The sequence below is a fragment of the Lontra canadensis genome, unplaced genomic scaffold (genome assembly GCF_010015895.1).
Source record: "Lontra canadensis isolate GAN:19392208 unplaced genomic scaffold, GSC_riverotter_1.0 scaffold93, whole genome shotgun sequence".
Taxonomy (NCBI): domain Eukaryota; kingdom Metazoa; phylum Chordata; class Mammalia; order Carnivora; family Mustelidae; genus Lontra; species Lontra canadensis.
The window spans coordinates 4,201,186-4,227,769 of record NW_022631087.1 but is presented as its reverse complement, the minus strand read 5'-3'; the positions used below and the strand labels follow the sequence as shown (position 1 = coordinate 4,227,769).

At 48.0% G+C, this 26,584-nt stretch overlaps 1 protein-coding gene across 1 annotated transcript in view; it reads left to right on the top strand.

Annotated features, from left to right (window-relative positions):
• LARGE1 (LARGE xylosyl- and glucuronyltransferase 1) overlaps positions 1-26,584 on the top strand; it is a 520,460-nt gene that overhangs the window by 114,790 nt on the left and 379,086 nt on the right. Inside the window, exon 2 of the mRNA XM_032836533.1 lies at positions 19,948-20,135. Coding sequence (XP_032692424.1) covers positions 20,030-20,135 — 106 coding nt within the window. The 5' untranslated portion in view covers positions 19,948-20,029. The remainder of the gene's footprint in view (positions 1-19,947; positions 20,136-26,584) is intronic.

Here is a 26,584-nt window from a genome sequence, read left to right as displayed (position 1 = left end):
GTTTAAGCAATAAATCAGGGGTTTCAAAGATCTTCTCTAGTTCCTGTTTAAAATTGGGTGAATAAAAAATCGTATCAGCCATCAGTTGAAAGTAGAGTGTATTACTTACTTAGAAGCAAGCCTTGTACTCATGGAGCATACACTCTAGAGAGTAAGGGGAACATTAATAAAATAACCTTCCAAGTAAGTGTAGATGGTAAAGCTGGTAAATGTAAGGAAGGAGGATATTCTTGGGGGAATGTGAGAATTGAGAGCTGAAGGGAATGTCAAGGCGACAAAGGACAGAAGGTCTAGAAGGAGGAGAATACTCCAGGACTCTCTGGAGGGAGCGGGGAAAGAGTTAGGCCTCCACCCTCCCTCTGCGGTGCTTCTGTGAGGGCCTGATAGGAAGTGGGATTCCAAGGGCTGTAACTAACTGAATGTGACTCATTCCTCAAAGAAAAGTGCCCTTAGACTGTGGAGTAGCAATATATTTTTTTAAATTTTATTTATTTATTTGACAGACAGAGATCACAAGCAGGCAGAGAGGCAGGCAGAGAGAGAAGGGGAAGCAGGCTCCCTGCTCAGCAGAGAGCCCGATGCCGGGGCTTGATCCCAGGACACTGAGTTCATGACCTGACCTCAGTGGCTTAACCCACTGAGCCACCCAGGCGCCCTGGAGTAGCAATATTGAATCTTACCCCAAGAGCTTATGGTGGGGCAGTTTGGAGGGAGATATGCTGGGGATGTTTTATTATTCTGACGAATACACTTGAATAAGAACCTTGGTGTTCCTCCACATTACAAAATGAAGCCAACTGTAAAAAAATTTTCTCCTAGCAAGGCACCTTACTAGAACTTGGAAAGCCACCTTCCCGTCTTCCTGACCTCTGAACGGTGCACCCTACTTAGCCCAAGATGACAGCCTTCTTGAAAAATTCCTCATTTCCTAATGATTCTGAGTTTTAGAATCTAAAGGCATGTTTTTGGCATACCTACAGGATTTGAAAAAAAAAAAAAAAAAAAGAGGGAGAGCCAGTCAGAGTTGGCCTGCAAGCAGTGTATTGTTGCCAGTGGCTGGGAGCTCGGGGTACTTGAAACATTCTGGGCCCTTCTCCCTTCTTTTTGTTTCCTATGCCGTCCTGCCTTGGTTGTGCGACTCAGCAGCGGTGTCTGTAAATATCAATGACGTGTTTGCACAGAAATAGTGCCCAAATTGAATCAAACAGCATTTCCTTTCTCTCCTGACAGCTTCGATTTGATTTATTTATTTATTTATGTATTTATGTATGTATGTATTTAGTGGCTTTGACAAGACTCAGGACCAAATGATGCAGTCACCACGGTGACCCTTTCTGTTCATCCGCCGCTAATGAACTTAGAAAATTAGGCTCTCGTCTGGCAGACAAACTCATTTGGTTTGACAGCTTAAAAGTATTTGTAAACAAGAACAGATCAGGGCTTTTTTTTTTTTTTTTTTTTTTTTTTTTCCTCCCACCTGGCATGGGTTTTCTAGGTTTTCAGTTTTCAGCTTCTCCGAGGTTTGTAGAAATCTTTCTTCGTGCTTTTGTGACTTGTGTGGTGTTAGTCATCAGCCCGGTGGACCTCACACACAGCAGCTGTTCTAGAATCCATAGGTGTGGTGTATGAACAAGAGCGCCAGGTGTGTGCGTGAAGTATGGATTGACCAGTTGGTTGCTTGTCGGGGGGCTTGGTCATGTTGTTTAACACCCGTGTGCCCCAGTTTACTACTTCATTAAATGGATAGTAAAATAAAATGGTGTATACATTTGTACACAGATGTGTGCATACCTGTCTCTGTGCTTAGTATCTATACTGTGTGTATCTACATTATATATATCGATAGTATGTGTATTATTTTCAGGTGTGAATGAGCTATAGCTGTGTGTCTGTGTGTGTGTAATTGTGTGTATGTGGATATACAGGTACATTTTTGTGTGTATACATACAAATAAGAAGGTTCATTTGGCTTCATAGTACCTACAACTCTCTCCTGAAAACAGAAGGACAGGCTTCTCGGAGAGGTGAATGCCACCTTAGTTGTGAGTTTTCAACCTATTATTTAATCGTGCATTGGGATCCCTAAACTCTGAAGTAGTTCAGGGAGCACATCAGGACACTGGAAATCTTTCCCGCTGATTTGCATTCCTTCACATTTAGAAGAAAGTTCAGAATTTCTTTCGGTAATGGCCAGCGATCCTGCTGTGTACACGGGAGGTAGAAAATAGATGTGCTGGGGTCAGATGGCTGGGTGGACATTCTGGCTCTGTGACTTACTGGCTGGGTGACATGGGGTGGATTGCTCAGTTTCCTTTTCTAGAAAATGAGGATAGTATTACCTAGTTTATAGGGTTGGATTTCAGTAAGACCCTGCATGCAAAGCACGTAAAACACAGTCCTTGGTACGCATCTATTGCTTGGAACGTGATGGAAAATATTACTCCTAGTCGTCACACTTATCAGCAGTAGAACCATTGTTGCAGTTGTTAAAACAGGGGAAAAAAAAAAGATTCTAATGAAACAGAGTCTTGGGAGGAAGGTGGCTCAGAGGAGTCTGGGTCAAGCTTCCCCCAAGAGGTGGCCCCTTGCAGGACGGATTGGAGGTTGTCATGAGTTGGCACACACGAAAGGAAAGGAAAGGAAGAAGAAAGTGGAAGATCGTCTTAGCGGTTTAGTATTGATTCGTTTTAGCGACTTTGAAGTTCCTATTGAGTCCACACATCGTCTTTACCATCTACTGATGGAAGAAGTCTCGGTTCCCCCCACAACTGCCCTTTCTTGCCCATGACTTCCCGCAGAGCCTAGTGATCAATACCCCCCAGGGGACTTGGAGGCACTTCTCAACACGAATTGTCAGAATCACGCGGTGGCACCAAGGCTGCTGTCGTCTTCTTGTGTGACCACGGGCCTCTCCCCAGCCAGACAGGACAGTAAGCACCGGTTTCTCAGGCACAAGCAGGCCTCTGGGGATATTTGTTTGATTCAACGAGCAGGAATTAAAGCCCTTCTGCCTGGACTACCTCTAGTGGACAGACGCCTCTTCTTTTCATGGAAACTCAGTTCTCAACCTTCTCTGTTTCCCATTCCCTGGCCCTGGTCTGCCTTCCAGTAAATCTCAAAAGTAGTCTTCCAGACTTGTTCTTTTCCTGCAAAAATATAGTCCCTGCTTACAGCGGCTCATTCTCCAGTGAGAGAGAACCAGACCAACTCACTAAAGTGTATTTTGCAAAGCACTATTACAGCAGATAGAGAAGACAGGTGTTTGCCTCCTTATACGATCATGAGGAAATCTCTTGACTTTTAGGAGACTTCGTTTTTTATCTGTAATCTGGGGACGAGAGCATATGTGTCACAGGGTAATTGTGTAGATCCAGTGAGATAAAGAGCTGTTGTGGGCTGACATGCTTATTTCTAGAAATTACTCGGAATATATAAGGGTGACTGGTAGAATCTTTTTCTTTTTCTTTTCTTTTTTTTTTTTTTTAAGCATCTTGATTCTTTATCTCGGTAGGGGCTAGTCTGTGTTATTAAGCCCTAACTGTTCCGATGTCACTGATCATTTTTTCAAAGGAGGCGTAATTTACATACCATAAGTTTTACTCTGTTAGAGTGTACAAGTCAGTGGTTTTAGTGTAATTCACAAGATTGCGTGACTGTCATTCCTGTTTAGTTCCAGGCCCCAAAGAAACCACATACTGATTAGCAGTCTCCCCTTTCCCCTATTTCAGGAGCCCCAGCTAGACACTCTGTTTCTCTGGATTTGGGCTGGGAGTTTCTTGAAGGGTCTCTCTTTTTCTTCCCCCACCGCCCATCTTGAATGCTTCCTGAATCATGAAGCTTTCCATATTGAGTAGGTCCTTTAAATATTTCTTAAAACATCTGTTGATTTGAAGACGACAAAGAAGATAAAAGCAGTGGGACAAGAAAAGGACCCAGGTTCCAGACTTAACTCTGTCCTTTTCTTTCTGGATACCTTTTGGGCATGTCTTTGAGCCTCCGTTTCCACACTGAGATGACTTGGCATGGAATTTGAGAACCACACCCTCTCCCAACTTCTCATTTAGCTTTACCTCAGTGGTATTGAGTCTATGCACGTTTCTATTGATTGGCTTTCATTATGTGTTTATTCCTTAAGTTTCTCGCTGCTTTCTGTTATCTCCCGAGCTGGCGTTGCTTTCCATTTTTAGTCTCAGTGTGCTAGGTCCGTGTAAAAGGATGTAAATATGTTATATGTGTTGTGCGCCTGTGTATCAGACAGAGGTGTTTTTGCAGGCAGCTGTCTTGTGAGGACTGATAAGATCATGCATGTAAATTAGCCCAGGATTTGGCACTGGGTGTTAGAGAACAGTGCTTTTCTAGGTGAGTGACGGGCTCAGTGGTCAGTGTTGGTGGACCACTTGGCATTTGCCGACACGAAACTTGTTAAATTGGTTGTCCCACGTGATCCCAGTTTGAAGCTTCCTTATCTCAGGATGATCTTAGATCTTGATCTAGAGCTGCTTCCTTTCCCCCTTGGCCCTCCCTGGTGTTTGGAACATGTCAGCGCAAAAATTATAGATTTGGAAAAACAAATGCCACGAGAGGAGCCATTTACCTTATTCTGCTCTCTTCGAGGGGCAGGGGAAATGAAAAATGTCCGAACTAAGACGAATTTAGTGGAAACCAAAATCACCAGACTATTGATCCTTAAAGCCGGACAGCACGGTTATGAATTGGGTGATAAAAATGGAAAGCGTTTAGCCTGACTTCTAAGACGAGGACGGCTTTGTGTGTTATCTCCGCGATTAGATTCTTCTGACAGCCCCACAACTAATGAACTCAATCACTAGCTCACTCTATAAGCTACATTGGTCTGACGGCTTCAGTGAGATACATCGGAATACTTAGGTTTTTTTTTTTTTTAAATGGAAGCCTGGAGGCCTGAGATTTCATCCCTACCTTTAAAGGTGGCAGGACCGCTAGCTGGAGGTCCCTTCCTGGAGCTAGGACAGTAAGAGGTTGTTAGATGCTGTGAAGAATTCTGCATCCTCGCAGAGGAGGGCTTAATAGCTCCTGATGGCCTTGGAACTGACAAGCAGATGCCTTTTGGGTGGGAGGGATCTGTTAGGGAAGTGGCATTGATTGTCATTGGATGCTGAGGCCCAGAGAAGGTGAGTTTCTGGTCAAGTCACAGTGTAAGTTGCTGGTTGAGCAGGACTGGGTTTCCTGTGGCTTGGTTTTATGCTCTTTCTTTCACATCATCCAGAAGGTTGAGACCCGTGGTAGGTCCAGGCCATCCTGGCCTTCCTCCAGTGGCACTGAGTCAGTCTTGCTGCTCTCTTGACAGGTGGCCTCTGGGGACAGGGGATCCCTGACCCCATAGGACTGAAATGCCTCTTCCTGACTCTCTGCTTTCATGGTGGTTTTTTCCCTTGACTTTTGGGCAATGGTGAGGTTAACTGTTGCTGGCTGAATTTTATCTGTTACCCCCACCCTCCCCCCAAATTCATATGCTAAAATCTTAACCCTGAAGACCTCAGAATATGTCCTTATTTGGAAATAGGGTCATTGCAGATATAATTAGTTAGAATGAGATCATCCTGGATTAGTTGGGCCCTAATCAATTGTGACTGTTGTCCTTATAAAAGGGGACATTTAGGCCCAGACAGTCACACAGGGAGATGCCAGGTGAATCCGGGGCTTGTGCTGCCATAAGCCAAGGGACCACCAGAGGCTCAGAGAGGGGCCTGGGACAGGCCCTCCCTTAGTGCCCTCAAAGGGCATATACTGTGCTCGGGCCACAGGCTTGGACTTCTAGCCTCCAGAACTGTGAGGGCCTACATTTATGCTAATCCACCCAGTTTATGGAACTTTGTTCCAGCAGTTCTGGGAAACGAATCCAGCCACCCACGGAGCATTTCATACCATAAAAGTGCACTGAGTTATGAGAGGGGAAACAGTAAATATTAGACTGTACCTTCCTTCCTATTCCTCCAACTTCTTTTGTTTTATAATTATCAAACTGCCACTAGGTACTTGGTGAATTAACTGGAGACTGATTCATTCATTCATATTTGTTCATCGACATTCATCATAATTGTGCCAAAAAACACGCCAGGCACTTTTGCACCATGTCTAATCCCGGTTCTACCCCATGTCACGTGTAATGTGTGTGGTGTGGCATTTAACCCTGAGCCATGGTTTTCTCTTCTCTGTGGTAGACCAATGACACACATGTTAGGAGACTTGAGGGCTAGGTTGCCTGGGTAGCTCAGTGGGTTAAGTGTCCTACCCTTGGTTTCAGATCAGGTCATGATCTCAGGGTCATGAGATCAAGCGCTGTGTGGGGCTCTGTGCTCAGTGGGGCGTCTGCTTGAGATTTCCTCTCTCTACTCCTTATGCCCTGCCCACTGCTTGCACACGTGCACATACTCTCTCTCTCTAAAATAAATCTTTTCTTAAAAAGAAAAATGAGTCTTGAGGGTTGAATGAGATGGAAATGTCCAGTATCCAGTTATAGACCCAACTGCATAGTAAATGCTTAATTTCTGTTACTGCTTGAGCTCCCCAAGTCTGAGGTTCTAGACATTTAAAATCATTCATAATAATAGATTTCCTTAAATGCATAGAACAGAAGGATTTCAATATCCTTAAGAAAAGCCATTCTTCTCGAGAAAGTACTATACACGAGCATTTATAGTGGCACAATTCAGAATTACCCAAAGATGGAAACAATCCAGATGTCCATCAGCCGATGAATGGATTGACAATGTGTCTGTCCATGGAATGGAATATTATGCAGCCATACAAAGGAGTGATGTGCTGGTGATACTAGAACACAGACGAACCACAGATACATTATGCTAGGTGAGAGAAGCCAGATACCGAAGACTGAACATGGTTTCACTTAAATGAAATATCCAGGATGGGTGAACCCATAGGGACAGAAAGCAGAGTGGTGGCTTTGGGAAAATGGAGAGTGACTGCTTAATGGTATGGGATTTTCTTTTGGAGTAATGACAGTTTTTTGGAATTAGATCAAGGTGTAGGTTGTACAACTCTGTGAATGCAGTAGATGGCACTGAATTATGTTTTGTTAAAATGGTTCATTTTAGGGGCGCCTGGGTAGGGCAGTTGGTCAAGCGCCTGACTCTTGGTTTCGGTTTAGGTCACGAGCTAATGGTTGTGAGATTGAGCCCCACGTCAGGCTCTGGACTCAGTGCAGAGTCTGCTTGAGATTGTCTCTCCCTTTCCGTCAGCCCTTCCCTCTCGTGCTCCTTTACTCTCTCTCTCTCTCCCTCTCTAAGAAAAAAATCTTTTTTTTTTTAAGTTTAATTTTATGTTATGAGAATCCTACCTCAGTAAAAAGAAAAAAAAAATCATTCTTTTTTAGTTGCAAGGATATTTCTGTGGCCCAAAAAAGGGAACAATGGAACAGGGTCCAAATGTCACCCTTGGGAGCCAGCACAGTGTAGCTCAGACATCTTGAAATCAGGGGGCGTCAAGTATTGCCTCTATGATCTGAGACAAATAAGGTTTCTATCTGTCTGAAAGAGGAATTTTCTTCATGACACTTTCCCTCCTGTGGCTTTGGTGACACAGGACTGGGTCCCAGGCCATCCTCAAACCAGTCTGTGGCAGAGGAGAGTCATGACGTTTCTAGCAGTCTGAGACCAGTCATGACTAACGGTCCGTAGCCAGAGGCCCGTCCCTCAGCATATGCTGCCTGGCTGTCTTAGTCTACTGAGGGCGGCTGGGACAGTGCACAGGCTGGGTGGCTGTGTACAGACAACAGGGATTTATTTCTCACTCTTCTGGAAGCTGGAGGTCTGAGATCAGGCTGTTGGCACAGGCAGGTCTTGGTGAGGGATTCTTCCAGATCTCAGATCGCTGACTTCTTATATGCTCACCTGATGGAAAGAGTCCCTTTAATGAGGATATGAATCCCATTCATGGGCTCTACCCTTGTGACCTAATTACTTCCCAAAGACCCTACCTCCTGAGACCGTCATACTGGGGATTAGGATCTCAACATACACATTTTGGGGGAACACAAACATTCAGTCCGTTGTATCCACTTATGGGCCAACTCAGCATTGTGTTAACAGAAATGTTGCCCAAGCAAGGACACAGCTATTGGGGTGGCCCCGAGCTGGGTCTGCCATCAGAGGCCTTCAGATTGGCCTCTGGGAGCCCCTTTCTTCTTCGCCTGCCCCAGAAGTCACATCACTCTCAGAGTTGTTAACCAAGTTAACCAAGATGCTGTAATTGTTGCTCAGTAGCTCCTGAGGGGCCTGTAGGATGAAGTCCAAGTTCTCCTTCCCTTGGCTTTCAAGGCCCTCCAGGCTCGTTCCTCTTCACCCATCACCCTCCTTCCTGAGCCTGGAAGGAGGGGTTGGCTGCCGTTCCCTGATCCCAGACATGCCCTCGCACTTTCCTGGGTGGCTCCCTCTGCCAGGAGAGGCTTCCCTTTCCTTGCCAGCCTTTTGAATTGGACCATCCTCCCTTGGCTCAACCCAGATGTTTTCCCCTGAGAGTCCTGTTTCCCTGGGCCTGTCTTGTGTTCCTGTTCACGGTGTTGGTGTCTGTCCCCTACACTCTTACAGGTCACTCAAGGGCAGGAACTCTGTCGTATCCTTCTCTTACCCTCAGCCCCAAGGCCCGTGTCTGGGACAGAGTGTGTGCCCAGTAAACATGTGCGGGTAGAATGGGGATGAAAGTTGGGGAATCAAGAGAAGGTAAAGAAATAGCTACCTTCTTACCATTTGCCACAAGAGAGATTTACATAAACTCTCCATAGGCCTTGAAACCCAGGCACATAGACTCTGCAAGTTAGACACGTGCTCATTTAGCAGTTGGGAAGACTGGAGTGCATTTCGCAGTCTCCGCCCTTGATAAATGCTCATGAGTGTTTGCTTAAGCAGAATGGAAATGGGAGGCATGCCTGCTTAAATCATCCCTTCCCAGAGTGAAAATCAAAAGAACGAAGACCAAAACACTCCAATGGGTAGCCTCCTGGATATGATTAAGCGCTGATTTAACATTCAGAACAAAAACATAAAAATCAGCCTTCTAGGAGCTGTAGTCTGACCCCAGGAAAAGCGCGTATCCCTGGGAAAGATCAATTTGCATTAAAGATCTGTTTGGCGGTGCATTGTTGAAAGAGGTTAATATCGTAAGTGGAAATTTTTGATTGTATCTCGAGTCTTTTCCTCCTTTTTGCTCCTCCACCTGTCTCAGCGCAGAGAGAGCGCCGTGCTAGAAGTGAGGTTCGCACCGCCCTCCTGTTGACTTCTCTATGAAACTTGAGTTCCTGCCATGTACAAGCAGAATTCGGGTTGTACGGCGTGATGGGAGGCATGGAAATTAAGGTCCTGGGATGCAGATCAGCATCACCCCCCCCCCCGCCCCCCTCCAACCACCCAGGCCAAGGGGGTGGCTTTGGAGGAAGATGACCACAGCAAATGTGCAGTACTTCCTGGGCCCCTAGATGCTAGGAGCACCCCATTCTCTCCAGTCTTGACTATCAAAAATGTCTCTTGACATTGCTGAGTGCCCCTGGGTGGAGGAGGGGGCAAAATGACCCCCAGTTGAGAACCATTGTCTTCGAGGCTCACCGTGAAGATAAGAGGGAGTTAGACCAGGAGGAAGAAGAAGTGCCAGCAAGGCACTGTGAAGGACACGGCTTCCTTCATCCAGGTGCTGGTCCTGTATCGAAAGGCATGACGTGGGTAGGCTGTGGCCTTTAATGCCATGCGGAGCAAAAACACATTGGATCTGAAGTCAGGAGTTTTGGGGTTAACCCCCGGCACCCTCCTACCCTACCCTCCCCCCAGCTCTGCAACCTGAGTCACTCACCTTTTCAAGCATTAGTGCCCTTACCTGCAAACTGCAGTTGCACAGCTTGGTTGTAAAGACTGAGTGAGTTAAGACCACGTGGAAGGCCATATGGAGCTTGGCACCCTCGTTGGCCCACACATGTTGTCTCGCTTCTCGCATGCGCTCACGTCCGGTAAAATCTAGTCCTCTCTCATTCCACTGTCACCCACTCAGGCTGCCCTCTCCCCAGCCTGGGTTTCTCCTGGACCCTCTGCTCCAGCTTGGCCTCTAGCCCGCAGCCACAGTTGCCTCCCGAAACAGTATGACGCCCAGGCTCACAAGCAGCTCATCTGGACGGTTCTGCACGTGGCTCTGGAGTGCTTGACACGTGGCTCATTGGGACTGAGCGGCGCTGTTCGAAGTAGGCGCACTCTGGATCTTGAAGACTTAGCACGAGAAAAAGAGTGAGCTCTCTTCGGTTATATTTTATACTGGTGACGTGTTAAAATGCCAATATTTTAGGCACGCTAGGCTAAATAAAATCTGGTATTGAAATGAACTTCCCTTACTTCTTTTTGCCTTTTTCGAAGGTGGCTGTGGAAAAGAGGACGAGTTTTGTAAGCGTAGCTGTGTCTTGTCCAAGGAAGCTTATTGGTTTGGTTCTTTGCGAGAGAATCATTTCCTGGCACAGAGTTCTGAGTTATAATTGGCTTCATGGGGCAATTCCTTTTTAACGAACAGAAATGGCCCCTTTAAAAGAAAAAGGTGATACTCTTCAAATAATGTTTTCTATACAGTTTATGTCTCCCCCATCCGCCCTGTAGATGCTAGGGTGTTTTTCCCTTTTACAGTATATGCCATCTTGAGGCAGGAGCAGGACACAGCCATATTTGTCACAGTCCTCCCCTCCTGGATGTTTGTGTCCCCCTAAAATCCACATGTTGGATCCCAACCCCCCCCCCCAGTGCAATGCTATTAAGAGGTGAAGTCTTGGGTGGGAGGTGATTGGGTCACGCAGGTGGAGCCCTTATGAATGGGGCCCTGCCTTTATAAAAGGAACCCCATTGCATTTCCTGCCATGCACGGACACGGGAAGTGGGCTCTCACTAGACACCAAATATGCTACCACATGGGTCTTGGCCTTCCTATCCTCCAGAATTGTCAGAAATAAATGTCTGTTTAAGCCGCCCACTCTATGGTATTTTTCCAAAGCAGCCCACATGGGTTAAGACAGCCTTCTAACTACTTGGTAGGCCTTGGAATTTGATTGGTCAAACAGCCAAAATCCAACTAATTTAATGTTATTAATACTACTCTAGGGGTGCCTGGGTGGCTCAAGCCTCTGCCTTTGGCTCAGGTCATGATCTCAGGGTCCTGGGATCGAGCCCCGCATCGGGCTCTTTGCTCAGCGGGGAGCCTGCTTCCCTCCCGTCTCTGCCTACTTGTGATTTCTCTCTTTGTCAAATAAATAAAATTCAAAAAAAAAAATTACTCTAGTATCTCATTGCAGTGTAATCTTATTTTGGAGATTCTTTTGATCTCCCTTAATCCTTGCAACAGTCATGAGTGCTTGATGTTGCCATGGCCTTCCACAAACAAGGATGGGAGCCTCTGGGATATCGAATGATTTGTCGAGATCCTACAGTCAATGTGCAGAGCTGATATTTGAACCCAATTCCTGACTCCCCGTCCTCTGTAGTGCTGTGAGGCTCACATCAAATGCAGACCCTTGCCTTGGAGCTCACTGTGAACATCACGGAGACAAGATGGCAAAGCTCTCAGGCTGCACGTGGCATGTCCTGACTGCAAAGTTGTGTGAAATGGGTGATTGGTGACTGGCTCGGAGACCTTAGTGAGACCTTTGCCCTTGATCTAGGATATCACGGTGAGAGCAAAAGGACATGTTTCCCTGCAGCAGGAGGAACGGACTTCACAGTGGGACCAAGACAAACCAAGTTGGCAGAAATGGGCCCTTAGAGTCCTTTAGAACATGGTGAATTCAAGATTTCAGTGCTCGTTCCAAAACATACTGCATGTAGCTTTTACTCTTATGGTTCACATGATTTTTCAAACAGTGCCCCAAGGCCAAATGCCATTCTCTGAAGGAGAAAAGGAATCGGGAGTGCCATTTTGACAAGCCTAAGATCATGTCCAGGAGGGAGATGCATTGGGCCCTGAAGTGCAGAGACGAGAGTGAAAAAGAAAGCATCTGTGGGGTAGACCTAGGAGGGAAACCCCAGACTTTGAAGGAGAGGCCAGCCCCCCCCAACCCTGCCTTGTGTGTTCTTTCTTGTGAAGCAGAGAAAGGAGAGAAAATTACGAAAGTGAACTTGGCAAGTGACCTCAGACATTCCAGAGGGTCTCAGCAGGGTTCGCCTCAGCTGTAGGGACCTACCCAGGGTGCTGTGTGGATTCTGTTTCTCTTATTATAGACGTTAGAGGGTCAGGCAGTAAGATGGCGAACTTTTGTGTGGAAAGGACTTATCAAAACAACAGTAGTGGGGCTCCGAGGTATCTGGTGGTTGAAGCCGTCCGGCAGTCTGCCTTCTCTCGTTCCTTCCTCCCTATAAGGAATGCCTTCTGTGTGTCTGGGCATGCGCTGAATGTAAAGCAGCCATTTTTGCCCAAGGGGAGACTGAAATCTAGTGAGAGAGGCAGCCGTTAAATAAGTAATCCCTCAGGTAATTGTATCATGCCAGAGTTTGAGGAGGACAGTGGAGGCAGCAGCCAGAGCATGGTGACAAATGGAGCGAAGATGGCCCCCTTGGGCAGAGGGCTGTCCGAGAAGACCTCTCTGAGTCGACCGCACTCGAGACCTCAGCTTGAAGAATCAGAAGCCCTTCGCCTAGCAAAAAGCAGAGTAATAAGCATTCCAGACAGAGGGAACACACTTGGCAAAGGCCCTGAGGTGCATTCTAGAAAAGTGAGAGGGCTGGGATGGCTGGAGGCAAGGAGAATTAAAGGGCAAGTGGCCAGAGATGAGGACCGACAGGCGGTTAGATGTCAAGCCACATAGATCCTTACAGACATGCCAGAGAGCTTGGCATTTATTTTGAGAGCTGTGGGGGAAATGGTGAATAATTTCTGGTGTGATCCTAGTTAGGCTACTGCACTGGGTTCACACATGAGACAATGGTGGCTTGGATTTATATAGTGGCAGTAAAACTGGAAAGAGGTGGGTGTCTCATTGGAGAGCATACATGTTTTAGAGGTAAAAATGGCAGGATCTGAGGATGGCCAGATTGGACAAAAGATGAGGGGTGAGTAAGGAATGTGGAATGGCTCCCAGGTGTCTGGCTTGAACTTTGATGGAGATGATGGTGCCCTTTAAGCAGGTGGAAAGCTCTGCAGAAGAGGGGGTGGGGAAGGGGGATATTGGGAATAATGTCTGAGGCACACGTGGTAGGGGAAGGTCTTTGTACACGTGATTCTGGAGGTCAGAGGAGAGGCCAGAGCTGGAGATAAAAAATGTGGGAGGCACCAGCCTGGAGACTGTCTCACGGGACATTAGAATGAGGGATCTCACCTGGGGAGAGAAAACACCATAGATGCCACACTGAATCCTGGAGCCCTCCTGGATTTTGTCATTCGAAAAAGAGAAGACTTGAGGAGAAAGGGAATGTATGAAATAAATATTTCATGTAATAAGAAAGTGAGTTTACCAGAGAAAGGTAATATTGTCTCTTAGCAGTTGACTGCCCATTTGAGATCAGACATGATTAAATGGAATGAAATTAGTGGTTTCCTACTCCAACATTTGCCTTCCCAAGGAGAGCCATGGTGAAAACGTATGGTTTTGCTTCTCTGCGTGAGTGGGTTTTTCCAGGTTAGTACAACTGGAGAGAAGGAGGGCCAAGGGGGCTGTGCGTGCTCGAGGAGGGAGGTTACAATCCTGAATCATGGCCTCTCAGCCGAATGAGAGCGAGCATAAAGAAAATCTAGAGCTGGGTGTGGGTAGCCATGAAGAAAGCTGGTGATGGATTGGGGTTCACGGTGGCAGTGACGAATTTGTGCAATGACAGCCTGGGAAGGCTGACGGGGGTTGATACTGACATTTGAGCTTTTGGTTGGGGTGACACCAAGTTCTAAAATGTAGATTTGGTCCAGATGGAGTGGCATTTTCAACTGACTGTCATGGAATTGGGGAGGAGAGGTGAGAGAGAGTGTGGTGGACACTGAGGTCTTCTGCAGGTGACAGTGACAACGACAGAGAGAATAATGGGGAACCACAGAGGAACACAGTTTTCAGAAGAGGGAGGGCCGGTAAGAGGGGGCAGACGCCTGGAAGCTAGGAGGGCAGAGGCCCGCATCCTATCCCTTAGGTATCTGCATGAGAGAGAGTAGGGGAAGGGGTTCTTCTTTGGGGAAAGCAGTGATCCAGGGCCCAGCTGTCCTTTCCCTCAAGAGCAGAGCTGGAATGAAGCCAGGGGAAGTGGAGGATAAAGAGGAATTAGCTGATCCCAGAGCGGAAGTTCCTCAGGATTCCATCGTTGGGCTTGGGAGGAAGGTGTGGGCTGGCACTTGTATCACACTTGTAGTTTGTATGATAATGCATATCAGGGACGTGGCTGGCTGTGACCGAGATAGTCATTGGTCCGTTCAATAAATCCCTCTGATCTCGTCCTACATGCTAGATGTGTGCTAGCAGCAAAGAAAACAGCAGTGGCCGAAACAGAGCACCTGCCCTCGAGGCGTTGTGCTCTGACTGGGGAGACAGACTGGTTATCAGTGGTGTGTCTTGTAGCCCAGAAATGATTTTCTGTTTTCTCAGGAAGCACTGGAATTTGAGTCCCAGGGTTTCCAACAACTAAGTCAGCGTCCTCAGCCTTTCTTGGTCTGCAAGGTGGGTATAGCCATGCCTCCTCGGTGGGTGGTGGTGGAGCTTTGTGTCAGTAGTGTTTTTGATGGGAGGTCAGGATGGGTCATCGGAGCCACTCGAGTCCATAGGATGCTTCTGCTTAAGTAGAAAAAGACACTTCTCCTTCTAGAAACTCTCCTTCCATCTGTCGGAGAGCTGTTGTGAAAAGGGGACCGTCAACAAAGTCTAGGATGTGCTGGTTCTCCCTAGCACCCTGGCCAGTCCCTGCAGGGGAGAGGGGAGGGAGGGGACCAATAGCAGTGGGGGGAGGCCAGCTTTATTTATCAATAACTGGTAAGTTGCTCAATGCTTTAATAGAGTACAGGCCTCTCAGTGATGTGGCCTTGCATTCCCTGGGTTCTTGTTAAAATGCAGATTTTGATCCGTGGCGCTTGGAGCGGGGTGGGGGGTGGGGGGAGGCTAGGGGGGGTGGGGGGGTGGGGGTGGTACCTGATGGCTTGCATTTTGGGGAGGAGCTACCGCTGCTGCTGGTTGGTTCAGGGACCATACTTCGAATGAAGATGGCTAAGTGTCAACTCTGGGCTTAGCTGCTGGTCTCAGGCAGAAGCTGAAAACAAATACGAGAGGACCTGGATCCTTGGTCCTCAAGGGGGTCTGGTGTAGGGAAGAGAAATTAATGCCAGGAAATGATTCACAGACCGTGATGTATCAGGAATGTGCTCCTGACCGCCTTTGGAGTTTAGAACAAAGGGAGGAGCCCCTCCAGGTCTGGACTTGTCGGGAGATGTTCCGCCAAAGCATCAAGGACTTGAAATTCCTTGGGAGGTCCCACAGAGGAGGAAAGGCATGGCTGGAGAGTCAGGCTGTGCTTGAGAGGCTCGGGAAACGTGGAGGTGTAATAATACAAATCACGAAAAAACACAGCTAACATCTAGGGAGGGTCTGTCTGCTGTAGGACCTGTACTGGAAGCTCAGGGAGGGCCAGCCCTGTGCCCTCTTAGGAACTGGGGCAGCATCTTGCAAGAAGGGTTCACTTGAGAGACTCGGATGGCAGTGTGGAACTGATAGGATTCACCCAATCTTAAATTTACAGTTGGTGACCCTACTCTGTTGCCTGCCCATAAGATGAGTTTGGCTCTAAAGGGGTTTGGCCATTAGTTTCCTTAGACTTTTTGTTTGTTTCTTTTGGAGATACTTAGATCTTTATTCCCTTTTTGTGTGCAATATTTCTAGATAACTCATACATCTTGAATACCCCTGAAAACTCGTTTGTGATGATGCTGATTAAAAGACAATCTCCAGGGGCCCCTGGCTGGCTCAGTTGGTGAAGCATGTGACTCTTGACCTTGGGGTTGCCAGTTCAAGCCCCACACAGGCCGTGGAGCTGACTTAAAAAAAGTTTAAGAAACAAAACAAAAAAACCAAGGACAGTCTCCAGTGTGGATCAGATCAACATTTGGAATGTGAGCTTCCGACTAGAGTCTCTCAAATGGTAGCTGGCCACCCCGGAGGGTGTTTTCTCAGTGAGGATCCTACAGATTTTAAATCACTGCACCTCGCATGCAAAGTGAAACTAACACACGTATTCTTCACTGTCTGCACTGATGTATTTTGGATTATGTGCAATATACCAAGAAGACATGATAATTCAAGTTTTAAAATATTTTTTTAAAGATTTTATTTATTTATTTGACAGAGAGAGATCACAAGTAGGCAGAGAGGCAGGCAGAGAGAGAGGAGGAAGCAGGCTTCCTGCTGAGCAGAGAGCCCGATGCGGAACTCGATCCCAGGACCCTGAGATCATGACCTGAGTCAAAGGCAAAGGCTTAACCCAATGAGCCACCCAGGTGCCCCAACCTGTAACTTTTATACCTTTTTTTGTATGTACAGTTTTATTTAGGTATTTATTCATGTGCATACAGTGTATTACGTCAGACTGAAGGATACTTGTAATCACAGTTTACTTTCAGCTGTGAATGCTGTTTTTTGTGGCTTTAATTGATCACGATAATCTTTCTGGCTCATGCAGTGTTTTGCATAAATGTGAATTTCATTGGTTGAGACATATGGGAGAAGACAGATGGAGTAGTAGATGTTTTAGTAGGAGAAATTGACCAGCCTGGGAAAGGAATTGGGTGTTGGGTTTGAGGCAGGGACATTTTAGCCATGACTCTTTGCCCCATCTCTTCACCCAGGGGTCTCGTCTCCTTCTGACCAGACAAAAGCAAGTTCCAGACTGGTTTACCCAGGTCACCCATCAACATTTGCCCGTGTGTGGGAGGTAATTTCCAGCCCACCTCTGGTTTCTTCTTTCCTTCCTTCTTGTGTTGATTCCTGTATTGACTTCCTAGAGTAGCTTCCAATAAAAATTGAGATTTTTCTTTAAAATGTGTTTTTAGTACACAGAGGTGTCATTTAAAAGTCAAATCCATGAAGGAATATTTTTTACCTGCTGGGTTTAATTTCAGACGCCAGTGTTATCATAAAATGCAAGCCACCCTAGACTCTGTTTTAAAACTTTGGGCGAATTATGCCAGTTGAAATTAACTTTTGCAGATGGAGCGAGGAGAAGAGGAAAATAAGTGTCTTAAAGAGTTTTTTTAAATGCTTTTAAATATTAACGCTACTTGAGTTCAGCTCCATATAATATTCCTGCTTTCCCCTGAAACCCCAATTCACCAATAGCTTTCCAGTTTTTGTTCTATTGAACATTTTTTTTTTTAAATGAGAGCAAACAGTGGCAATATATTTGACTCTGGGAAGAAAATAATCATAAGACTCAACATGAAGAATTTAGGTTAGGCCAGAAGGAAAATGACGCCAGAAGGAAAATGACCCCTGGTAAAGGTTGTTAGACTCAGTTCCTTAGGGAGAGGAGAGCCTGAGGTGTCGCTGCCATAGGTGTGTATGACCTTTGGCTAATTGGTCTTTCGAGGCCTCGGTTTCTCATCCATTAAATGGGGATGCAAACTGGTTCCTACCTCATAGGTTATTACTGCTAGTTGTCTTTGCTACTATTATTATAGGTGACCTGCAAAACAGAGCAAGCCGGGGCGCCTGGGTGGCTCAGTGGGTTAAGCCTCTGCCTTTGGCTCAGGTCATGATCTCAGGGTCGTGGGATCGAGTCCCGCATCGGGCTCTCTGCTCAGTGGGGAGCCTGCTTCCTCCTCTCTCTCTGCCTGCCTCTCTGCCTACTTGTGATCTCTCTCTGTCAAATAAATAAATAAATTCTTTAAAAAAAAAAAAAAGAACAAAACAAAACCCACAAAGGGCCATTTTAACGTGGTGGTATCTTCTAATGGAGATTCCCGTAGGGATGCTTCAGGCTGAAATCATCCATTGCATGGTGATCTGTTTTCTGGAAAAGCCTGAGCAGGGCTGCTCTACCCTCCATCTCAGGAGGAGGTGGGGCTCACCCTGCCACGCGCCCCATCCATCTTTGCTGGGCACTTACTCAAGGGCTCTCTCACTTAAGACCCTCCGACAGAGTGCATTGCTTTCGAGAATCAAAAGGAAGCTTACCCAGCGACAGGGGGCTTGCCACTGCACAGCTAGTCACGCGTGGGACTGGATTTGAATCCAGATCTAACTGCATAGCCTCCTGTCCCCTGTTCCTCCTGCGAGATGGGCCCGTGTCGGGGCGATCCTCACCCACAGCTATCATTGGTGACTCACAGATTGTGTGAGGGGTTCACTGCCCAAGCTCCAGAATGAAAAACTTGCCACGGCCGGGGATGGGGAGACTTTTCTCCAATCAACATGCTTTGTTTAAAGCAATTTTGTTTGTTTGGTTTCCCTTGCTAGTCCACGCCCTCCAGCCCTGTGGTCATTCATTTGTTTCAAAGGGGAGCCATTCAGAAAATTGTCTCAGAGTGGGTGCAGAAGCCCGTCTGGCCTTGACAGTTGAGATGGCTCCATTAGATGTTCAATGCCAGCAACTTGGTGAACACACTCCTGAAGCTTGGAAGGGCCGCCTTGGGTTAGGATCTGATCCCACTGATTCGTTCAGCAGTTATCACCCAGCCTGCAGGTGACAGACGGTATGCCCGGTCTTGGGGAGTGCACGGTGAGTGGACACGGTCTGTCTCCCGGAAACCCCCAGGCTGGTGGGGACGGCAGACAGTTCAACCAGACCATCGTCCCAGTTCAAGGGTTATGGCAGAGGGAAGGGCATACTGTGGGGAACACCCAGAGGGACACCCAAACCAGCAATTTCACGGACATCCGTCCTCTGGGGGCGGGAAGCCTTGTGTAGCAGCTGCAGGGGTGGGTTCTGCTCCTTTTGAGAAGCTCCTAACGGGGACTCCTCGCTCCGCCGGCAGCCAGTGTGACTTCAAAGAGAGGGGAGAGGTGGAAATGAAATTGCATGGTCTGTTGGTTTTTTCAAATTCCTTTATAAGGCACGTGGCTGCCGGTCAGATCCCTGGGTGGAGGATTCTGGGCCTTGGCCGCAGGTGCGTTGACCTTCTCCCTCTTCCTTGGACATGTCTCATCGAGTCTTCTGCATGGCCCGAGGACTGGCTCTCTGCAGGCTGGTGATAGGTTATCTGTTCCTCTCCCGTCTTCTGCGCGTTTTAATCATTCCCATGCTTTTCTGAACATCTTCCTCCACATTCAAGGTGGAAGCTGTTAAGAGTCCCCGAGGAGCGTTTTTAGGTTATTGGCTAGGATCGGGATGTCGTTTCCTGCATGTGCCCTTGCGGCCAAGCCAGCCTCCTTTCCTCTGAGTGTGCCAGCAGGCAGCCCCAGGTGCCTTCTGCAGGCTCTCCGTGCCTCGAACTCGGGAACCCTTCAGCCCTCTTGACTGCCTGGGAATCAGACAGCAACTTCCTTTGCCTTCCCACAGAGTTCCGTGCAATTCTCTGTCCTCAGCATTTCTGGAGTTCCCGTGGATGTTTTACGTTGGTCTTTCTTGTTAGACTATGTTCTTTGACGCTAACCCGCATTCCCGTCGCTTTTGAAAACACAGCACCCGGTTAGCGCTTGGTACATACAAGGTGCTAACTAAATGCATTTTTAGTAAGTGTGTGTGTTCAAACTTCAGACGAATCTGTGCTCAAAATACTTGTGTGTGTATGTGGGTGTGGGTGTGTGTGTGTGTGCAAGAGAGAGAGGGAAGGGGGGCAGGGAGAGATGTCATAGCTGTCATCATCCTTTATTTACTAAGGAGCTGTCATGGTTCGAGTAGATGTAAGACTGCGGCATCGTCTCTTAGTCTAGAAGGTCAGCAGGAAGTCGCCAAGGAGCCAGATACTTTCAGGATCTCCTTGCAATTTTCGTCCTTTTACGGTGCCGGGAGCTCAGCTCTTCCTCTTTGCTCTTCCTTTCAGAAAGTATTATGAGGGAGGCCGAGGACCCCATGCTCCGAGCAGAGAAGCGGCGCTGGGATTAGGGGTTGCCACTTCTGAGAGGATGCTGGGAATCTGCAGAGGGAGACGGAAATTCCTGGCTGCCTCCCTGACCGTTCTCTGCATCCCAGCCATCACCTGGCTTTACCTGTTCGCCGGGAGCTTGGAAGGTAAGAAGGCGGCTTCTGCACAGGGTGGGGCAGGGAGGGAGGACAGAGGACACAGGCCTTCCCAGAGTCCTTGGAAAGCCCCTCCGGGTCATGTGATTCCAGCTTGTCATTGCGCGGAGCAGGAGGAAATGGGTGCCCTCTTGCACGTGGGTGCAGGCTGAGACTTGCTAGGTTTGCATGGGTGGTGGGGGGTGTCAGTAGGGAGGAGGACAGAATGCAAACGAAAGCAAAACGAGGTGCACCTGCGTCCAGTGGCATAGTGGGAGGGGACGCCCATGTCAGAGACCAGCTTTGCACGTCGATCCTTGTGCTGATGAGGGGCGGGAGGTTGGGGCCCCGGAAGGATTACTCTACTGTTCATGGAAACCAGATGTTTCGTTCATTCTGAGGTTTGTGCCTTTACTCACACATTGAACCTTTTATTGTCACCATTGCTACAGCTCGTGTTGAACCCCTCTGCTGGGCCAGGAGTGGGGAAGGCGGTGGTCCAGATCTGGTTGGGCACAGTGCCCTAGAGGCAGCAGACGGGTTAGCCTGGGGCCTCCACATGTAGGGCACCCACGGGAGACGGCTGTGGGAGCCGGGCAGGTGCAAGAGATGCACAGCTACACCGACAGGCTGCTTTGGAAGAGCTGCCCTTGCCAAACAAAAAGAAATGAATGCCAGTCCCCATCACTGTGCAGAAACCAGCAGAGCAGACCAGACTAGCCTTTCCTCCAGCCAGCAGTTTCCCGGGCCGTGCGCTGTTCCACGGATCGGAGATGGTTTTCTGAGCTTCAGAGGGGGAAGGGATGGCCGTGTTGAGGAAGACACTGTCTTTTGATTTGCGCCCACAAGTGAGGTTAAAAAAAAAAAAATCCCCAGTGAAGATCTATCTCAAGGAAGTCACTGCTGTGTTTTATTTTTCTCCAAAGATTTTACTGATTCATTTTTAGAAAGAAAGAGAATGAGGGGAGAGGCAGAGGGGGAGGGAAGGGACAAGCAGACTCCATACTGAGCGCAGAATCCCACGTGGGGTGCAGCCCCACAACCCCGAGACCGTGATCTGAGTGGAAATTGAGAGTCGGACACTCATCCCCCCATCCCCTTTTTTTCCCAAATATTTTCATTTTTTAGAGAGGGAGAGAGAATGTCACTACTGGATTTTTCAGCATTTCCTTTATGCATAATTTTATTGACAGCTCAGGACAACCTTTTAAGTAGGAGTTCCACTTCCCTTTCTGAGGTTTGCTCAGCTGCATAGGATGGAGGTGGCACTGTGTGCCTACAGAGCAGGCAAGGGCCTATTACTTCCCTGTCCCATGCCTCCCCAGAGTAGAGGAGTTTCCACCTGATCTGCTAAATGGGGTAAATGATGCTGTGGCAGTGGGTCAGTAAGTTTTGGCAAAGAGATCAGAGGGAGGAAGGTGAGTTGCCCTTGATCCTAGAAAGGACTGAAGGAAGCATTATGCCAGGAACGATGGAAGAGCCTTGGAAAAGAAGGTTGAGGGCACCCGGTGCCGGTCCAGGGCTGGTACTGGGAAACACTGACTTTGCCAGTACAACTGGACGGGTACTGATCCTAATAGTATAAGAATAATAACAACAGTAACGAGGATGATCGTGTTTTAGGCATTGTTGCAGGCCAGGTTTGGTTGCAAGGATTTTGCACGCATTGACTCTTTCTCGATGGTAATCCCTTGTAGTTGGTACAGAAGAGGATGGGGAGGCAGAAGTCCCACAGTGATCTGTCCAAGGCCCCAGACCCAGTCAGGATGGATCTGGGTTATTGGACTCGAGATCTGGAGTTTCTAACTACAATGCCATGTTGTAGATGGGGACTTCAGTGAGGTAGCAGGCTTTGGCGAGGGTTTGATGAGGTGTCACATGACCTTTCTGGGAGGCTGTGAGCAGAATTTTGATTTGCGCTCATTGATGGACACCCAGCCCCAAATGAATTTGGCAACAAGGGAACCTGGGAACTGATGAAACCACTAAGTTCAAAGGTAGGAAAGGCTTCAGGAAGGGTTGGATCTAGGGGCTCCAATGATATTTTTGTAGCTCAGTCTCCCTCCTTCCCTTTGCTCTACTTTTCTCTGCTGTGGTTTCTTTTAGGCAGTTTTATCTACACAGAGGAAGCTGTAGCTTACAACTTACCCTCACCAGTGCCTGTAGAAAGAGTTCCTTCTCCCCCTAATTGTGCAATATTTCCTCAGATTGAATTATCCCTGGTCACATGTAGTCTAGAGACTATTCACTGCCATTGGGAGAGGCTCTGAGCCCTGTGCCTATTTTTGGTCATAGGGTAGAGAAGGTCCCTAAAACATGTGGAATCAGAATGGGGGTTGGGTGGCCCCCAAAGGTAAGTGGTGGAGTTTCCAAAAACAGAGACTGGGAGTTGATCTGTGGCATGGAGAATTCATACATAATCAACTGTGCTTAGCGATAAGTTGATATCAGCCAGAAGTCTGTTTTCCACCATCATGCTATCTGGGCCAGCTCTGCTGGATGGAGTGACCATGATCCTTGACTTTGAATGATTTTATTAGACGGGCAGATAGATGACGGGAAATGGGGAGGATCGAGGCAATCATACTCTGAGGTGACCTGCACAGACTGGGTGTAGGTGCCCTATTTATCAACATGATGCTTAATCATAAATCCTCCCCTTGGGACCGAATCACAAAAGACATTAAACAGGGGCTAGATGATATGAGTTATGATATGATATGATATGATATGAGTTAACAGGTGTTCTGGCTAGAATGACAAAGGTGACCGTTGTCTTTTACAGGGTATCCGTTAGTCCTAGCTGGACCACAGCATTTGCTTCTGGATGCCATACTTTGAGAACAGTTGAGACAAGTCAGCACATTTAGGAGAACCTAGGTGAATGGCAGTGCCCATTCAAACCTTGTTATGTACGAAATAGTGGAAGGAATTGAGGCTGTTTACCTTGGAGAAGCAGAAGCTGCAACTGTACCTGGTCAGCTTCAGCACGTGGTCACGGGGCTGTCACCTGAAAGAGAGATGACCCCCAGATCTATGGAGGACATGGCAGGGAGCCACCTGTCAAGGTCATCATAGTAAAGGATCACTCTGTCCAGGGCTGGAATGAGCCGCCCTGAGAGGTAGGGAGACACCTGACGTGAGAGGTGTGTACTCAGGAATACAGGGTAGTGGTGGGGGCAGTGGGCGGTGCTCAGCGTCAGGATGACCTGCCTGACCCATCCTGACCCAGAGTCCGGAGACTCCAGAAAATGCCGAGTCTTCACTGGGAGACAACGGGTACCTCGTCACAGCCCCTGCCAGTTGCCAGCAGACATCATGCATTTCCAAAGAGACCGTGGAGACAGTCTTTTCTCTGTAGTTAAACATAACTTCGCAAACCGTTTATTGTCACCCTTGAGTTTTCTGTTTCAAGGCAGGTGGAGCCATAAATCAGGGACAGAGTCGCTGCCTGCCTTCATGGAAATGCTATTTATACTTTATGTGAATTTATTTTTTTTCAACCCTGTTTAATTTCAGGGTATCGCTTGGAGATGCAGATGCCCTCAGCAGAATGTTTGGAAGTTAGATTACCTGCAGCAGCAAGAGACATTGGGATCACCTTAGATGGGGCGGGGGTGGCGTGGGGGAGGGTCACAGGCCCCCAGATCAGCTGAGCCACAGTAGCTGGGTGACTAGGGGTACGGTCACTGCTCTTTCTAGGCCTTCATCTCCTGCTGCATGAAATGACATAAAACTGAAGGTCATCTGTAGGGGCTGTTAGGGCACTAACATTCTAGAACTTTTCTCTGCTAAGCATGTGATGTGAATGATTTGGAAATGACCAGAATCTTACCCAGTTAATGGGAAATAGATCCAGAAGAGGGAATGGGCTTCCTGGGATTTTCTCCTGAGTGTGGAATCAGGGTCAGTGCAAAGAAGTTACCGGGAAGCAGGCATTGTCTTAATATGAGAAGGAACTCCTTTGCGAGAAGTAGACCTCCCAAGCCTTAGAGTTAGGCTCTGGGACAGTGAGATGTCCCTGCTCAGAGCTGTTCGTCGGAGGCCAAGTGACTGTCGGTTACGGATAATGCACAGGGGGATGTTTCTGCTGGTATTCAACCCCCAGGTTCCTAAGCCCTACTTCCTTCATTTCTTCTCCAGTCCACCCTTCCTCCTCTAGCATCTCGGTGACCCTTCCCAGCTGCCCATCCTTCGTGCTCGAAGTGGTGAGTCTTTGCTTCAACCTTTGGGTCTCAGCCGAGCACGCTGGCCCCTCACCCTTAATGATGTTGGCTTCCTGGGCCACAGGTGTCCATACTCCTTGTACTATCTTTTCACACCTGCTTTACTTTACTTTTCGTGTGTGTGTGTGTGTGTGTGTGTGTGTGTGTGTGTTTCTAATCACGTGTCTTCACAAGTGAGTACCAGTGTCAGGAAGGAAGGGAGAGGTTCTCTTCTGTTCAGGCTTTCGTCTCTAGAGGAGCCAGGAGAACTGTTTGTTGAATGAGGGAATGAGCGAAAAAGGCCCTCTTTTGGCTTAGAGGACTGACGACTCTCCCCGTTGCCTCCTGGATTCCCTCCAGACTCCTGATCCTGGCTCGGGGTCTTTCACAGGCATTTTCCCTTTGCTTCTAATTTGTCTTCACCCAGGTGAGTGCCTCATCGAACGCCCTGAGAAAACTTTTGTTTTCTTGCTTCTTAATGTTGGCCCTTTGCTCCTTCTGCCGAGTGTGCAATTCTCTTTTTTTCCACCGCCCTTCCTCCCAGCTGGCGCCTTCGATGCCCGTGTTCAATGTCATTTTCTCCTAATGTCTGGTCCCATGGGGGGAGCTTCTCTCCCAGCATTCATCAAGGGGTAGTTTGCTTGTTTGGTGTCTTTCTAGCCACTCGCTTTTGAGTTTGGGGACTGTTTCGCTCATCTTCACATTGTCAGAGTCTGGGTATCACTCTCAGTGGGTCCTCAGTGTGAATGTCGACTGGGAGGGAGTCTGGATATTGAAGGGACACAGGAGTCACTGCTGGGGCTCTGAGCATCTGTGATTTCGAGAGCCCAGAATCTGGTTCCAGGAGCCTCCCCTTCCTTCTGGATGTGATATTCATTCTGGGACTTGAGGAAATTTCTGCTTAAACATACCTCTGTTTGAATTTAGATCGTGCCGATTACTATCTACCAGAATGCCCTTTTCTCGTGGGTATGTGACTTTCTTTTGCTGGGTGTGGTTCTTTCTCCTTGGGGCATCAAGGAGGTGGTGTTCGGCTGTTACTGGATTAGCAGCATGTGGAGAAATCGTGCTTTTCCACCATTGAGAAGATGGTTCACACATGCTGCCCTCCAAGAATTTATAGCCAGCTCCGTGCAGAAATTCGTTCCAGAAGCTCTGTGTGGTCAGGGAGGCCAGCCAGCGGAGGGTGCAGGTGTTATTATTTTTTAAGATTTTATTTATTTATTTGACAGACCAAGATCACAAGTAGGCAGAGAGGCAAGCAGAGGATGGGGGGGAAGCAGGCTCCCTGCTGACCAGAGAGCCTGATGCAGGGCTCGATCCCAGGATCCTGGGATCATGACCTGAGCCGAAGACAGAGGCTTTAACCCACGAGCCACCCAGGCCCCCCATGTGCAGGTGTTATTTGAAAGGGAACATTCTTCCGAGGATGCAAAGTCCTGAACATTTAAAACCCGTGTCATGAATGGGCACAGGATATTAATTTCTGGACGGATTTCAGCCCACACCCACATTCCCGTTCACTGTTCAGCCCATCCTTATTGCCGCAGAGTCCTCCTGAAATGAATGGTTTGAGAGTCGTCTTGATAAATTTGAACAAAAAGAAATGGGGTACTGACATTGGACTGTTTTGAAGAGTTGCAGTGAAAACCAAGGAGTTGTAAGTTAAACATTTTCTTTGCTTTATCACTGTGGGGGATCATGGGGCCCATGAACCGTGGAACAGGAGAGGGGGTGGGCAGGGGAGGCTTTTCTCCAAGCAGAGCTTGTTCAGACACGACTGATTCCCCGGCCTCACGCCTGTGTCCCTCCGCCCAGAGCCTGCCGGATGCTGGTGAGCTCAGAGTGTGCAGGGAGCTAGTGAATAATTTGCTCAAGGTTTCAGTATCCCCTGAGGCTAGGCTCTGTGGCAGCTGTGATGGCAGCCAAGCCATCCTGCCTTCCTACCAATGGCCCTACCAGATCCCTTAATAAGGGCATTACAGGGTCTGAGAACAAAGGGTGCTGAATGCAAAATGAAATGGGAAGTGTATTATACAAGTTGTGTTTAATGTGTCAGAAATGAAGGGCTTTCCTGGCCAATGCTAACGAGCTGTTCGTAAGCTCCAGTGGAAGCCTGCAAAGCAGGGCAAGAGTGAGGCAGCGGCGAGGAGAGACCTGAGGCACAGGTGCAGGGGGCTGCGCGCATCTCTGCTCCTTACCTGGGGCTCAGAAGCGTCTCTTTTAGCTCTCAGACTCTGAGGGTAGTTGAAACCT